Raw genomic sequence first — 16,727 nt, 5'->3', positions numbered from 1 at the left:
AAACTGTAATATCACCCACTTGAGCCACGGGGAAACATGGATATTACCTTGCACATTCAGTTATAACTGAAAGCAACTGATATATAACTAACAGCAACTGGTATATTTCAGTTCTGACAAAATATTGTCAGAACTGGAAGGGATCACTGTAAGGAGAGAATGGTGAGCTTCTGAGAGGAACTGATGGTGAGGTTAGTATGTAATATTAATTTGCAGCTACGTCATGTTTATTTTAAAGAAAACCTGAACTGAAAATTAAAAGTCAAAATAAACATGCACAAGTCATACTTACCTTCCGTGTACTCTACTTATTAATCTCTTTCTCCTCTCCTGCGTCCTGTTCGTCCACTGTGATCAATGAAATTTTCTGTCCTCCATTTTGAAAATGCCCATTACTCCATAACGGCTTTCTGGTCAGCACACAGTTAAACTGTAACATCGCCCACTTGAGCCATAGGGAAACATGGACATTACCTGGTACATCAGTTCTCCTCTCAGCTGTAACTGACAGCAACTAATATATAACTGACAGCAACTGATATATTTCATTTCTGACAAAATATTGTCAGAACTGGAAGGGATCATTGTCAGAAGAAAATGGTGAGCTTCTGAGAGGAACTGATGGCGAGGTAACTATGTAATGTTCATCTGAAGTTACCTCATGTGTTTATTTGAAATAATTTTACTCAGTACAGGTTACCTTTAAATAATTTTACTCACTTCAGGTTCCCTTTAAGGCCACCACTAACAATACAATTTGCTGAACAATTGTTTACAAATTATTATTTGGAAATTATTTTTTTGGGACCACTAGCGGACAATTCCCCTAACCAATCTGATCAGTTTTACGAGATTGATCTGAAAATCGTATCGATTTCATTAATATGATCGGATTGGTTAGATTTTCGTCCATTAATAACGATTGATCGCCATATTGCATTGTTAGTGGCCACCTTTAGGAATATTGGAGGATTTGGCTCTGATCAGCCCAGCCTATCAATGTACATGGGGTTTTTCTCTAGGATTTGTGCTGCCATGTAATGCTGGGTCTTGTAGTTCAGCACAGGAGGCCAGGCATGACACGTGTGACAGCTGCTGGCGCCTCTGGCAGCTCACGTGACGTGCTCCAGCTGTTTGCCTGGTTGCCAGGATACGGGCAGCAGGCTGCGTCACGTGACCCTCCCGCGCAGCCGGGCTCCGCCATGTTGGAAGCTGGCAGACGGGCTGGGCGGAGTTCCGCCGCAGCGGAGACGGAGGGAGGCGGCGCTTGGAGCCGCTCCGCTGTGTGCGGGGGGCGGGGCAAGGCGAGCCGGGACTGTGCGCGGTGCGAGGAGCCGCTGTGGATGGTCAGCCGCCCGGGCTTTGGGCGTCTGCCAGATTCCAATATGGCCGCCCGGCAGCTGTTAGGGGGTAACGGCGGCGCAGCGCTGGTGACGGAGATCACACAAGCAGCAGACATGGCGGAGGAGAGGGAGAGCCTGAGGAGGCAGATCCAGCAGCTGCAGGGTAAGAGGGGCTGGCCTGGGGGGGTATGCCACCAACTGAGGGGAACATACCCCATGGACTGTTTATACTGCCCCCTATACCCCCCTCCCCTATGGACTGTATATCCCTAATACTGCCCCCCATACTATCCCCTACAACCTCCTCACCCCTATGTACTATATATACCAGCCCCCATACTGTCCCCTACAACCTCCACACCCCTATGTACTGTATATACCAGCCATCCCATACTGTCCCCTACAACCTCCTCACCCCTATGGACTGTATACCCCTAATACTGCCAATCATACCCTCTTCACCCCTACGGACTGTATACCCTTCATACTGCCCAGTATACCCTCCTCAGCTCTATGCACTGTATATCCCAGCCCCCATACTGTCCCCTACAACCTCCACACCCCTATGGACTGTATACCCCTAATACTGCCAATCATACCCTCCTCACCCCTATGGACTGTATACCCTTCATACTGCCCAGTATACCCTCCTCAGCTCTATGCACTGTATATTCCAGCTCCCCATACTGTCCCCTACAACCTCCCCTATGGACTATACACCCCAGCCCCCATACTGTCCCTTACAACCTCCACACCCCTATGGACTGTTTATCCCTAATACTGACCCCCATACCTTCGTTACCTCTATGGACTATATACCCCGAATACTGCCAATCATACCCTCCACACCCCTATGGACTGTATACCAGGGTTGCCAACTCATCCCTTTAAATACTGACACATCTAAGTTATACAGGTTCTGGGGCTTCTCACACATAATCAGTGCCTAAACTGCATCTAACTAGCCACGGGACATGTATAATTCATAAGCGTCTGTATTTAAAGGGATGAGTTGGCAACACTGCTGTATACCTCTAATACTGCCCCCCATACCCTCCTCACCCCTATGGACTGTATATCCCTAATACTGCCCCCCATACCCTCCTCACCCCTATGGACTGTATATCCCTAATACTGCCCCCCATACCTTCCTCACCCCTATGGACTGTATATCCCTAATACTGCCCCCCCCATACCCTCCTCACCCCTATGGACTGTATATCCCTAATACTGCCCCCCATACCTTCCTCACCCCTATGGACTGTATATCCCTAATACTGCCCCCCCATACCCTCCTCACCCCTATGGACTGTATATCCCTAATACTGCCCCCCATACCTTCCTCACCCCTATGGACTGTATATCCCTAATACTGCCCCCCCATACCTTCCTCACCCCTATGGACTGTATATCCCTAATACTGCCCCCCCATACCCTCCTCACCCCTATGGACTGTATATCCCTAATACTGCCCCCCATACCTTCCTCACCCCTATGGACTGTATATCCCTAATACTGCCCCCCCCATACCCTCCTCACCCCTATGGACTGTATATCCCTAATACTGCCCCCCATACCTTCCTCACCCCTATGGACTATATACCCCGAATACTGCCAATCATAACCTCCACACCCCTATGGACTGTATACCTCTAATACTGCCCCCCATACCCTCCTCACCCCTATGGACTGTATATCCCTAATACTGCCCCCCATACCTTCTTCACCCCTATGGACTGTATATCCCTACCCCTATACTGTCCCTTACAACCTCCACACCCCTATGGACTGTATATCCCAGCCCCCCATACTGTCCCCTGCAACCTCCACACCCCTATGGACTGTATACCCTTAATACTGCCAATCATACCCTCCTCACCCCTATGGACTGTATATCCCCGCCCCTTATACTGTCCCTTACAATCTCCACACCCCTATAGACTGTATATCTTAACCCTCTATTCCCACAATCCCCCCCCCCTCCCCATGTTAAAGGATAACACATGACAAAAAAATCTAATATGCAGGTGGTAGGGAAGTAAGAGCTAATAGTTACCGCTCATTCCGTTACACTCAGTCAGCAGCCGTTCTCCTGTAATCCTTCCTGGTCTTCTCTGCAAGTCACACGACTCTCCTGACTTGTATTCCGGACATAATGCGGCACACGTGTAGTATGTCCTTCCTGCTTCTCCGTGGCCGTGCATAATGACAAAGCAACCATTATGCTCAGCCACGGAAAAGCAGGAAGGACATACTGCGCATGCGCGGTGCAGTATGTCCGGAATACAAGCCAGGAGAGGAGTCTGATTTGCGGAGAAGACCGGGAAGGATTACAGGAGAACGGCGGCTGAATGGAAGGAGTGTTAAGTTTTAGCTGTTACTCCCCTACCCACTGCATATTAGGTTTTCTTGACATCCTGTATCATTTATTGCTTAGTTTTGCTTTGGCAATGCTGAATGTATTTGGTCCTGCCAATAAAGCTTTATAGATATTGTATGAGGGGGGAGGGTGGGGGTGGCCCAGAGAGAGGGGTACGGGTGACAGGGGGAGAGGGGTATGAGGGGGGAGGTGAGGGGGGGCTGTGGGAGTTAGTATGCTTGAGTTAAACCCCGGGGAATCCTCATAGGGAAACTGTTGGTCGTTATTTCTACTGGAAAGTTGGTGAAACTGAACCTGAAGTAGGATGAGAAATCGTTAGATACTCCCCCATGTAGGCGTACGAGAGAGAATGGCGCCGGAGACTTGGGCGCAGGACACAGCCAGTATATGGCTGATCCTGCTGCCGCACAAGTCCGGGCCGTGTTAATTACTATTCCCCCTCCAGGCCGACATGGATAGTGGTAGTAGTCTTCTGACGGCGCTGAAGTTACTCCCTGTGCCTGCGATAGCTATAGTTCCTATTACGGCCTACGGTGGTGCCGGCTGCGCCCAAGTCTCCTGCGCTGCTGCGCCCAAGTGTCCAGCGCTGCATTTACTGTGTTCGCCATGTAGAGGGTATTCTCTGGATCCCATAGGCCCTCCAGCTTCTCACTTTCTATGCTGTCGCTCCACCGCTGTAATGAGGGAGCTAATTTTAGCGCAGAGCTGCGCTTATGATTTGGGCACTGGAGATTGCTGGACGAGGTAATAAGGCCACTGGTAATAGCCGGTGTCCAAATTAAGTAGCACTGACACAATAAAAAATGGTGCGGTCCCACCCCAAAATATACAATATTTCAAACACTAAAAAAAACAGTTTTTTTATGAACCAAAGTTCTCTTATTTATTCTTCATACGTTATCTCTTCAGATTGCAGATAATATGTGTAGATACAACATTAGACCTTCACTTCACATCACAAAATGCCTGACACATGTTTCACGGCCTACAGCCGCTTCCTCAGAGGCACACCGTATACAGAACATCCGTGGACCTACGTCAAGCTCCTAGCCGCAATCTGCAGTCTAGAATGAAGCTGCAATCAGCGGTGATCCCAGTGTTCTCCCTAGATTTTTTTTTCCAGCCGGCTGGCATCAAATAGTAGCCTGGTGGCAGGAAAAAATAGCAGGATGGGGCGAGATGAGACAATGCTGGACATGCGCTTTTTCTGCACAACTCTGCTTACAGCATAGGAGGAGGTGAGCTGATGACAGCCGGGTGCTCACCAAAACTAGCCGGGTGGAGCGCCCAGCTAAAAGAGCCTGGGGAGAACACTGGATCCCATAGCTGAATGGGCTACAAGAGAGTCTTATTATCCGCAATCTGAAGAGATAAAGTATGAAGAATAAATAAGAGAACTTTGGTTCCCCGTTCTTTTGAGTGTGTTTGAAATATTGTCCAAATTACGTGCCCCCCCCCCCCCCCCCCCCCTCCCAGGTTTCAACAATTGGAAGGGGAATAGCATTAAGCTACTCTGGCCTTTCTCCAGGTACAGGGTGAGCTGTCTTTCCCCTTCACCCTGCACCGAAGTTTGGCCGTGGCTTTTTTAGATGTTTGTCTGCCGGGCCCCGTTCAAGTTATTTGTACTGGAAGGTGAATACGCCTATGATACTCCTGGCGCTGCCTTGGGAAGCACTCATATCCCTGAGTACCTCCTAAGACTTGCAGATCTATCCTGCCCACAGGAGAGTCTGTACTATGCAGTACCGTTTGGCTCGTCTTTGGATACACGCGGGAGTATACCAGTACTTCTGAAGCCTTCGGAGGAGTCCCAAAGGTGTATGATAACAGGGGAGAAATGTCATGGGGGAGGGGTCCTGGGGGAGAGAGGCCATGGGGGAAGGGCACAGGGGGAGAATGGCCATGGGGGAGGGTCATAGAGGGAGTCAAATCCCTTTGTAGCAAACTCCAAGGGACCAGGAAAAGTTGTTTACTATATCAGAATTGGTCATACATGGTATATGTATACAGACACACTTGCTGTGACCTGACGGTCGAGTTTACTATATCCAGCATTTTACTATATTGCAGTTTTACTATAACGAGCTTCTACTGTATTTGTTCACTAGAATGTAGTGTCCTCTCTAACACCTGTTCAATGAACATGTCTTGTGTCTGGCAGGTCTTATTAGCAGGCACAAGCACGTACATGGAGATGCCCCCGCTCCTGTGGCACCAGCACATTTAAGATGGCGGAACCCATCCCAGCCTCAGTACAGGCCTCAGAGGACGTTCCGCGGGGCAGCAGCTACGACAGGGTACCAACCCCGGCAGCCTGGGCAGAATAAGACCTGGAGGGCGCAGTATTCCCTGGTAAATCGGACTCCAGCAGAGCTCACAGTGCCCCCTCCCGTGGTGAATCCCTCAAGCCACGCCCCACGCTTCCCGGTGGGGGGACACGTGCACAAAGCTACCACGGACTACAACCTACCAAAGTCGGGAACCCTCAGCAATCCGGCAATGTCGGGAAACCTCTCATTCATCAATCATAAAACAGTCGTAGTGCCTAAAACGAAATGCCAACCTGCCATGGCTAGAGACAATCCAGCTCTGCCGTCTACCTCTGCAGATTGGGGCAACAGAACGAGGGCAAGTGCACAAGAGTCGTCTTCCAGGACGGCACCCCAGGGAAAGCTTACATGGACCTCCCAGGATGTTAGGAGCCCAGCTCACGGATCTACCAAAACACCCCAGGAAAAGCTTTCATGGACCTCCCAGGACGTTAGGAGCCCAGCTCACGGATCTACTAAAACACCCCAGGGAAAGCTTTCATGGACCTCCCAGGACGTTAGGAGCCCAGCTCACGGATCTACCAAAACAGCCCAGGGAAAGCTTACATGGACCTCCCAGGACGTTAGGAGCCCAGCTCACGGATCTACCAAAACACCCCAGGAAAAGCTTACATGGCCCTCCCAGGATGTTAGGAGCCCAGCTCACGGATCTACCAAAACACCCCAGGGAAAGCTTTCATGGACCTCCCAGGACGTTATGAGCTCAGCTCACGGATCTACCAAAACAGCCCAGGGAAAGCTTTCATGGACCTCCCAGGACGTTAGGAGCTCAGCTCACGGATCTACCAAAACAGCCCAGGGAAAGCTTTCATGGCCCTCCCAGGACGTTAGGAGCCCAGCTCAGGGAGCTTCCAAAACACCCCAGGGAAAGCTTTCATGGACCTCCCAAGACGTTAGGAGCTCAGCTCACGGATCTACCAAAACAGCCCAGGGAAAGCTTACATGGACCTCCGAGGAGGTTAGGAGCCCAGCTCAGGGATCTACCAAAACACTGCCACCTTCTAAGAAGCCTTCTGCTGCTCTTACGAAATCTGTTGCGACCGTCTCGGATCGTGGTGCTACCAAGAAACGACCCATCTCCAGTTCCCCTTCCCCAAATCTACCTAAAAGTACCTTACCAGCTGCGACACCTGCCAGGCCCTCAAAATCCGTGCGGACTAAATACACCTGGGTGGCCTCTTCCAAAACAAACCTTCCCGGGAAAAGACCCAGTCCTGTCGGAAAGAGTGGGAATCTGGAGAGGGTCAAATCTCCACCGGCACCAAACTTTCCAAAAGGGAAGAAGGTGTCCCAGCAAAAGGCTTCCCCCAAAAATCGCTATAAGTGGAAAGCGGAACCTTCAACCTCTGCACCCCCAACTCCTGGCCAGGCTGCTGTTCACAGGACTGTGCAGAGGCCAGGGTCACAATCCCTGTACTCTAAGGTGGCACCTTCTGTGAGGACTGCTGAGTCTTTCAGAGATGCCACAAACTCCAGCTACAAGATCAAGAGCCGGACCAAGCTAGTGAGGAGGAGGAGCACTTCCAGGTATACTGCTACTGTGGGGTGGGTGGTTAAACACTACTGTTTGCTGCAGGGCCCTTTTTAGGCATGGGCAGATTGGGCAGTTTCCTGGGGCACCACTTGCTGGAGAGGGTGCCAAAGAACCATGGAATTTTCAAACCTAAGTGTTATTGTAGGTGTAGAAGGTTTCTGGAACCCTGGCTGCAGAGGTTTGAAGGTTGTGTTTTATGGGGAAAGGTTGACAGATTCTTATATCTAGGGCCAGATAGAGTGAGGCATTTTTACAGTATGGGTCAATCCTCAGCTGATATGATCTTTTTCAGGACTTTTCAGCAGAAGGTCTATCACTTGTCATAACAACGAAAATAACACCATATACTGACATATCTTCTGCCAACCAAAATAACCATTTGTGATCATTTCAGCTGACAGTATGCAGCCAGGCAGTGACAGTTCACACGCATTTATCTTGGTTGAGTGGTGTGTGCTGTACTATGGAGAGGGGAGGGGAGGCTGGAGGCAGTGGACTCCTGTGTTAGACTGGATATTTTTAACCAAATGCCCTGTCATTTGGTCAAAAATAACCGGTCTGGCTGGTTGCTTATCACACTGGCAGTCAAATGGTCAGGAACAGTCATTTGGGCCATCAGAAGTTGGATATCTGTATGTAGCGTAATTTAAAGGACACCCAAGGTGAACATAAACGAATGAAATAAACAATTGTATCTATCCTCCTTCTCTTAAAATGACTGTTTAAGATATTCCACAGTTTTATTTTATATTTAAATCTACTTTTTAAGTTTTTACTGTTTTTTGCTTTTGCTCAAAGACAAATTCATTGTACTATGCCAGAGCTAAAATCTCTGAACTATTGACCCTTTTTATCTCTTTCCTGCTCTCAGAAGCAACTTTCAGTCCTGACTCTGACAGGAACTGACACTTACATACCTGATGTTTAACTCTTTCAGGCAGAGAAAGAAAAAAAGGAGCACAGCCTAGTTATTTGTGTGCCTGGCACTGTACATACACATGTCTATCTCATCATGTCACCTCGGGTATCCTTTAAAAAGTAATCTTTGAAAGAAAGGGTATAATGTCTGTAGTGGGGTCACACCTGGGGTACCGGGCAGTGACACCTCATCACCACTAGAGGGCCTGATGGGTAAAATAAAGGTGTCCATACATTACCTGTTTTTTCTATCGAGGGGTTAAGCTTTATTGGACTGTCAACAACAGTGCGGTCAATCCAAAGTAAATTGACCAGTGGCCCACACACTGCGAGCGAGATCCTGCCGATTCTCTCTCACCAATTCATTGGAACAGAGTTCTGTAACCAAAAATCGATTCTGTGGCGATCGAAATCATGTGAACAATAGCCAATTCCTTGACGATGCACCGATATTTTCCACCCTGCTCAATCGAGTACATTTGCCAATTCAGGCAGATATCAGCCAATTTCCATCAATCGAGCAGAATGGAACGCAATCCATTCTCAGACAATCTGATAAAATGGTCAAATCGAGCAGTCGATCAAACAGGAAGCTCCAGTCATATACAGGCCCCTTTATGCTGGGAATACACTGTTCGTTTTGAACCGCGTATCGAGCCGCGCGATAGATTCCAGCGCGTCCACGCTCATCCCCGCGGGCGGCTTTTTATCTTCTTTTCGTTTTTTACTATTGTCCTGCCTGCGGTATCGAGCGGGGAATCGATCCGGTGAGGCATCGGACAGGTCGGAAATTATCAATTGAGCCATCAGCGGCTCGATTACGCGGTACAAAACGAACCCTGCGATTAACAGTCTAAGAATGGCTGCAGTTTACATTTTCCCATTTAAAATGAATGGCTGAAATTTGATTGGCTGTTTTATGCTCCGCCCACTTTTCCTGGATTTGTAACCTCAGTCACCAAGTGACCAACTGTGCCAAGTGTGGGGACTCTGGCTTGATTACTGTGAGAATGGCAGCCTTTTACATTTTTTCCGTTGACTTGAATGGGTGAAATCTGATTTGCTGTTTGTAGCTCCGCCCAAACACACTCCCACACTCATCCCCTGCCTCTGATACATTTAGCCACAGCCCCTGAACAAGCATGCAGCAGATCAGGTGTCTATGACTGACGTGTGACTGCATTATCCGCAGGCTTGTTTCTGCTGTGATTCAGGCATTACTGCAGCCAAATAGATCAGCAGTATATTGGTAGGTGAACAGAGGCGCCAGAAGGATAAAAGTACATAAACTTTTAAAAAAAATTGCTGGGAGGAAATGGTGGACTCGCCTCCGTTAAAGCAGACACCAAGGACTGTAAATATATAGATATACACATTTATTGAAAATACCCCAAAGATGCAACGCGTTTCGCGGGCACAGCCCACTTCTTCAGGCAATAAGCAGGGGATAAACAACAGCAATTCAGTTATAGCAAGCAGAGCACCTCAGAGCACCTCACCCCAGAGGTGCTCTGCTTGCTATAACTGAATTGCTGTTGTTTATCCCCTGCTTATTGCCTGAAGAAGTGGGCTGTGCCCGCGAAACGCGTTGCATCTTTGGGGTATTTTCAATAAATGTGTATATCTATATATTTACAGTCCTTGGTGTCTGCTTTAAGGGAGGCGAGTCCACCACTTCCTCCCAGCAATTTTTTAAAATTGTTTATGTACTTTTATCCTTCTGGCGCCTCTGTTCACCTACCAATATATTTGAGTCCACCCCAGGTGGAGGGGTGATCTACCCCCTTTCTTCCTATCTACAGAGAGCGACTTCTTAATCCTGAGTGAGGACAGGTCTAATCTCCTCACCTGCCTAATGAGTGGTTACCTAGGTGGTAACCCGTGTTTGTGAGTATTACCATCTCACTGTTTCATTTATCCAATCAATTTTGACATACTAACCATATTGGGCTCTCGATTTCTCTTCAACTTTAAATAGATCAGCAGGGCTGCCAGGCAACTGGTATTGTTTAAAAGGAATAAATATGGCAGCCTCCATGTATCTCTTACTTCAGGTGTCATTTTATACAGTAAATATTTGGATGGAATTGACATTTTAGCAAGATGCATTTGATTTTGGTAACTTTCAAGGTAAATATAATAGCAAAGTAATAAAAGTGAAATCATTTATTTATTTAGCATAAAGCCATTCAGACAATTTCTTTAGATTTTTTAAAAATCGATATTGTGAGCAGATTGTAATTAAAGGACAACTGTAGTGAGAGGTATATGGAGGCTGCCATATTTATTTCCTTTTAAGCAATACCAGTTGCCTGGCAGCCCTGCTGATCCTCTGCCTCTAATACCATTAGCCATGGCCCCTGAACAAGCATGCAGCAGATCAGGTGTTTCTGTCATTATTGTCAGATCAGTGGCTGGATGGTGTACTGGTTAAGGGCTCTGCCTCTGACATGGGAGACCTGGGTTCGAATCTCGGCTCTGCCTGTTCAGTAAGCCAGTAATTCAGTAAGGAGTTCATTGGGCAAGACTCCCTAACACTGCTACTGCCTACTGAGTGCGCTCTAGTGGCTGCCTCGCAAGCGCTTTGAGTCCGACAGGAGAAAGGCGCTATACAAATACTGCCATTATTATTATCTGACAAGATTAGCTGCATGCTTGTTTTAGGTGTGATTCAGTCATTACTGCAGCCAAATAGACTAGGAGCACAGCCAGGCAACTGGTATTGTTTGAAAGAAAATAAATGTGTCAGCCTCCATTTACCTCTCACTTCAGTTGCCCTTTAAATCGGTATCCATATGCTTATGTAAGATGATCTTTAGCACAATGCTGCCCTCTTGTGCACATAAACAAGAATGACAGGGTCTAGAGCAGTAGTATCAGCATCGTTCTTGGCACGTTTCAATGGACTAATATAGGCAATATGGATAATTCACAGACCCCGCACAATTCAGCACAGCTTTATAAATAAAACCATCATTTACATCTGTTCAAAGTCCCACTAAATCCAAGACTGAAAGGGAACCTGAAGTGAGAGGGATATGGAGGCTGCCATATTTATTTACTTTTAAGCAACACCATTTGCCTCCCTATCCTGCTGATCCTCTGCCTCTAATACTATTAGCCATAGCCCCTGAACAAACATGCAGCATATCAGTGTTTCTGACATTATTGTCAGATCTAACAGAATTAGCTGCATGCTTGTTTCTGGTGGTGTTCAGGCACTACTGCAGCCAAATAGACCAGCAGGGCTGCCACGTAACTGGTATTGTTTAAAGGGAACCAGAGAGGAAGCACCCTCATGTATTTTACCATATATATCAGTGGGAACATTAGAGAAAACCCCTACCCTGCTCTCTGTTTCATTCTGCACTGCACAGCTTGCTTCTAATCAGCCCTGATAAAATCCCCAGCTGAGCATTCAGTCTGGCTTTGCTCAGGAATATTTATAGCTCAGTCTGTGTTCTCTCATGTCTTTTCAAGTCCAAGCCTGCCCCCTGCTGGCTCTGCTCAGGAATCATTATAGCTGAGTCATTATAGCAAAGCCAGACTGAATGCTCAGTCAGGATTTTATCAGGGCTGATAAGAAACAAGCTGTGCAGTGCAGAATGAAACAGAGAGCAGGGTAGGTGATTTCTCTGTTCCCACTGATATATATGGTAAAATACATGAGGGTGCTTCGTCTCTGGTTCACTTTAAGTAGTTAAATTCTGAAAATGAATTGTTAGCCTTAATTTTAAGTATTACTTTTGGCTCTGCATTTTCTAAACTTAAAAGATAAATGAAATAAATCTGAATTGATGGCTGCGCTTGCCTGCAGCTGTGCACCTGTCTGTACAGTCACAAGAGCTCTGGAATTTCCTGATTTACTGATCAATACTACTAGGCTTTGGGATTCTACTTCCTGTGAACTACAGCAGTCACTGACACAAGCTCCGCCCATCTCTTTTGCATAAATCTGAATATGGATGAGGTGGTTGGGGAACTGTGCAGGAAAAAACAAACAAACGTACAAACTATTCCCATACTCCACCCTCATCACCGCCCCCTGTCACCACCTTCAGCCACATGTCTTCTACTGTAATTCAGGAAGTGTAGTCTGAGTGACCCGCCCAGCAGCTAAATCCAGGCGGGATAGGAGGCAGGCTGTAAGGCGGAGACAAGCACGTTTCTCCCATGAAACAGAAATTCTATCAAGGACTCTGTCGATAATAAAGCAATCCTGTGAGGTTTTATATGTTGATTAGAAGACAAAGGCACACGCACCATTTGTCCTGAACCAAGCTTGGTTTATTGCATCCTGTAGAAGTCAATAATCCATACACTTGACTCGCATAGACATCTTGTGTAGTAAGATCAGCAGTGGGAGCTGCGGTGGCTGGTCGGGGGCTATGGTGGGACCTGCGACGGCCGTTTCACCTGCGTCTGGAAGCTTGGTCATGCTGTGTTCCATGAACGCACCGTGACCAAGTGTCCAGGAGGAGGCGAGGACGCTTCTAATCCACATATGAGCATCTTTCTTCCTACTGCTCAGTGGAGTACACCTCAGATAATCTGGGGAGACCACAGCAGTGGTGAGATACCATTTTGCCTCCGCTGTCTGTTTGTACCGCATAGGGAAGCGCCGCACAATCTTCATCTCCATTACTGATAATCTTGTGAGGTTTGCTGCAGGCGTATTTCAATACTTACCTCAGGGGCCTTCCACCCTCCTCCTCACCCAGTCTGATACAATGCTAGGACCCCTGACGGGCGGCCGCACTGTGCCTGTGCAGCAGCACGAACCCGCTCGGGGTCAGGTGGGAAATGCCAAGCGCAGTGGTGTCCATGTTACTGGCGGTTTGCACATGCGCAGCAGTACGGACCCCATCGGGCTCAGCTTTTCCTGCTGAAGTCCAAGCAGGTCTGTGCCGGTACACATGCACAAGCTGCCGACAAGCTGCTTTACGGGGGTCCCAGTGCCTGGAGATGGACAGACGAAGCCGTTTCAGCATCCAAAGGCTTCCCCCCCCTTCCCACAGTGCGTTCCCCATAGGGACACGTCTTTCCTTAGTCATTAAAGTGAACTTCCGGACTAAAAATCTACTCAGCAGCACCGAATAGGCTTGGTGTTTCTTTTACAGTTTCACAGCATCAGCACTTTGTTTTTCTTACCAAAGCATCATTTTTAGCTGCATTTTCAGCTAAGCTCCACCCATCAAAGAAAAAAAGTCCGAGCTTTTTTCCTTGATGCTGTGCAAAGCATGATGGGATTTCCTATGTTTTTATTTACGTTGCCTAGCAACTGGGAGAGGTGATCAGGACACAGGACAGTTGGAACTGTGTATCATGCTCCCTGTCACCTCCTTTCAACCAAAAAGATGGCTGCCCTCATGAAATCAAACATTTGCCTGTTCTTTTAAAACAGTGTGGTTAAGAGATTATATTACCTATCTATTTTAATTAACATAACTAATGTAACTTAATGACAGTATGTTTGTTTAGGCTGGAGTTCCTCTTTAAGCCACCTGTGCCGACAGCTGTTTTGCCTGTTGCTACACCTCCTCAGAACACCAAGGCATGGCTGCTGTTAGTCTTTGTCTTGTTTATTTTTGGGTTTAATTGGGCTTTAAAACAGACCTCTAGTCCCCCTTTCAATGACACGTGGCAGTCAGTGCCCTCTCTCTCTCTGACATAGGTTTGACTCCACCCGATCCTCTGTGACTATCTTCTCCTAGTTCTTGGTCTCCTGTACATAGGAAGACTTTGCACCTCCCTCTTTTATTCATAGGTCTGACTCCACCCACACACTTTCTGACTATGTCCTCCGATTTTCAGGTCTCCTGTAGAGAAGAAGGCTCCTCCGCTCCCATCTCACACTGTGAAGAGTCGTTATAGCCTCAGGAAGAGCTCACCGCGAGTAAAGTCACCAGTAACGGTGAGAAGAGTCTCCCCGCGGGGGCTGGTCCACATCTCCAAGCATCGTCTGAGGAGAGTCCCGCCTCCCTCTCCCGGCGTCAGAGAAGGTAGGCACATACTAAGGAGAGTCCCGCCTCCTTCTCCTGGCATAAGAGAAGGTAGGCACATACTGAGGAGAGTCCCGCCTCCTCCTGGCATAAGAGAAGGTAGACACATACTGAGGAGAGTCCCGCCTCCATCTCCTGGCGTCAGAGAAGGTAGGCACATACTGAGGAGAGTCCCGCCTCCATCTCCTGGCGTCAGAGAAGGTAGACACATACTGAGGAGAGTCCCACCTCCTTCTCCCGGCGTCAGAGAAGGTAGGCACATACTAAGGAGAGTCCCGCCTCCTTCTCCTGGCATAAGAGAAGGTAGGCACATACTGAGGAGAGTCCCACCTCTATCTCCTGGCATAAGAGAAGGTAGGCACATACTGAGGAGAGTCCCGCCTCCTCCTGGCATAAGAGAAGGTAGGCACATACTGAGGAGAGTCCTGCCTCCCTCTCCTGGCGTCAGAGAAGGTAGGCACATACTGGGGAGAGTCCCGCCTCCATCTCCTGGCGTCAGAGAAGGTAGACACATACTGAGAGTCCCACCTCCCTCTCCCGGCGTCAGAGAAGGTAGGCACATACTTAGGAGAGTCCCGCCTCCTTCTCCTGGCATAAGAGAAGGTAGGCACATACTGAGGAGAGTCCCACCTCTATCTCCTGGCATAAGAGAAGGTAGGCACATACTGAGGAGAGTCCCGCCTCCTCCTGGCATAAGAGAAGGTAGGCACATACTGAGGAGAGTCCTGCCTCCCTCTCCTGGCGTCAGAGAAGGTAGGCACATACTGAGGAGAGTCCCGCCTCCATCTCCTGGCGTCAGAGAAGGTAGACACATACTGAGGAGAGTCCCACCTCCCTCTCCCGGCGTCAGAGAAGGTAGGCACATACTTAGGAGAGTCCCGCCTCCTTCTCCTGGCATAAGAGAAGGTAGGCACATACTGAGGAGAGTCCCACCTCTATCTCCTGGCATAAGAGAAGGTAGGCACATACTGAGGAGAGTCCTGCCTCCCTCTCCTGGCGTCAGAGAAGGTAGGCACATACTGAGGAGAGTCCCGCCTCCATCTCCTGGCGTCAGAGAAGGTAGACACATACTGAGGAGAGTCCCACCTCCCTCTCCCGGCGTCAGAGAAGGTAGGCACATACTTAGGAGAGTCCCGCCTCCTTCTCCTGGCATAAGAGAAGGTAGGCACATACTGAGGAGAGTCCCACCTCTATCTCCTGGCATAAGAGAAGGTAGGCACATACTGAGGAGAGTCCCGCCTCCTCCTGGCATAAGAGAAGGTAGGCACATACTGAGGAGAGTCCTGCCTCCCTCTCCTGGCGTCAGAGAAGGTAGGCACATACTGAGGAGAGTCCCGCCTCCATCTCCTGGCGTCAGAGAAGGTAGACACATACTGAGGAGAGTCCCACCTCCCTCTCCCGGCGTCAGAGAAGGTAGGCACATACTTAGGAGAGTCCCGCCTCCTTCTCCTGGCATAAGAGAAGGTAGGCACATACTGAGGAGAGTCCCACCTCTATCTCCTGGCATAAGAGAAGGTAGGCACATACTGAGGAGAGTCCCGCCTCCTCCTGGCATAAGAGAAGGTAGGCACATACTGAGGAGAGTCCTGCCTCCCTCTCCTGGCGTCAGAGAAGGTAGGCACATACTGAGGAGAGTCCCGCCTCCATCTCCTGGCGTCAGAGAAGGTAGACACATACTGAGGAGAGTCCCACCTCCCTCTCCCGGCGTCAGAGAAGGTAGGCACATACTTAGGAGAGTCCCGCCTCCTTCTCCTGGCATAAGAGAAGGTAGGCACATACTGAGGAGAGTCCCACCTCTATCTCCTGGCATAAGAGAAGGTAGGCACATACTGAGGAGAGTCCCGCCTCCTCCTGGCATAAGAGAAGGTAGGCACATACTGAGGAGAGTCCTGCCTCCCTCTCCTGGCGTCAGAGAAGGTAGGCACATACTGAGGAGAGTCCCGCCTCCTTCTCCTGGCATAAGAGAAGGTAGGCACATACTGAGGAGAGTCCCACCTCTATCTCCTGGCATAAGAGAAGGTAGGCACATACTGAGGAGAGTCCCGCCTCCTCCTGGCATAAGAGAAGGTAGGCACATACTGAGGAGAGTCCCGCCTCCATCTCCTGGCGTCAGAGAAGGTAGGCACATACTGAGGAGAGTCCCGCCTCCTTCTCCTGGCGTCAGAGAAGGTAGGCACATACTGAGGAGAGTCCCGCCTCCTTCTCCTGGCGTCAGAGAAG

The 16,727-nt window shown here is 48.8% G+C and overlaps 1 protein-coding gene across 2 annotated transcripts in view; it reads left to right on the top strand.

The window, feature by feature from the left end:
• The first annotated feature begins 1,173 nt into the window (after positions 1 to 1,173).
• ZC3H3 (zinc finger CCCH-type containing 3) overlaps positions 1,174 to 16,727 on the top strand; it is a 367,048-nt gene continuing 351,494 nt past the window's right edge. For both annotated transcript variants that reach the window (XM_068238126.1, XM_068238125.1), the window contains exons 1-3: positions 1,174 to 1,506; positions 5,885 to 7,580; positions 14,320 to 14,507. In XM_068238126.1, coding sequence (XP_068094227.1) covers positions 1,203 to 1,506; positions 5,885 to 7,580; positions 14,320 to 14,507 — 2,188 coding nt within the window. In that variant the 5' untranslated portion in view covers positions 1,174 to 1,202. The remainder of the gene's footprint in view (positions 1,507 to 5,884; positions 7,581 to 14,319; positions 14,508 to 16,727) is intronic.

The sequence above is a fragment of the Hyperolius riggenbachi genome, chromosome 5, assembly GCF_040937935.1.
Source record: "Hyperolius riggenbachi isolate aHypRig1 chromosome 5, aHypRig1.pri, whole genome shotgun sequence".
In the NCBI taxonomy this organism is placed as follows: domain Eukaryota; kingdom Metazoa; phylum Chordata; class Amphibia; order Anura; family Hyperoliidae; genus Hyperolius; species Hyperolius riggenbachi.
Note: the sequence above shows the minus strand (reverse complement) of the source record. Positions and strands in the feature narration are given on the sequence as shown.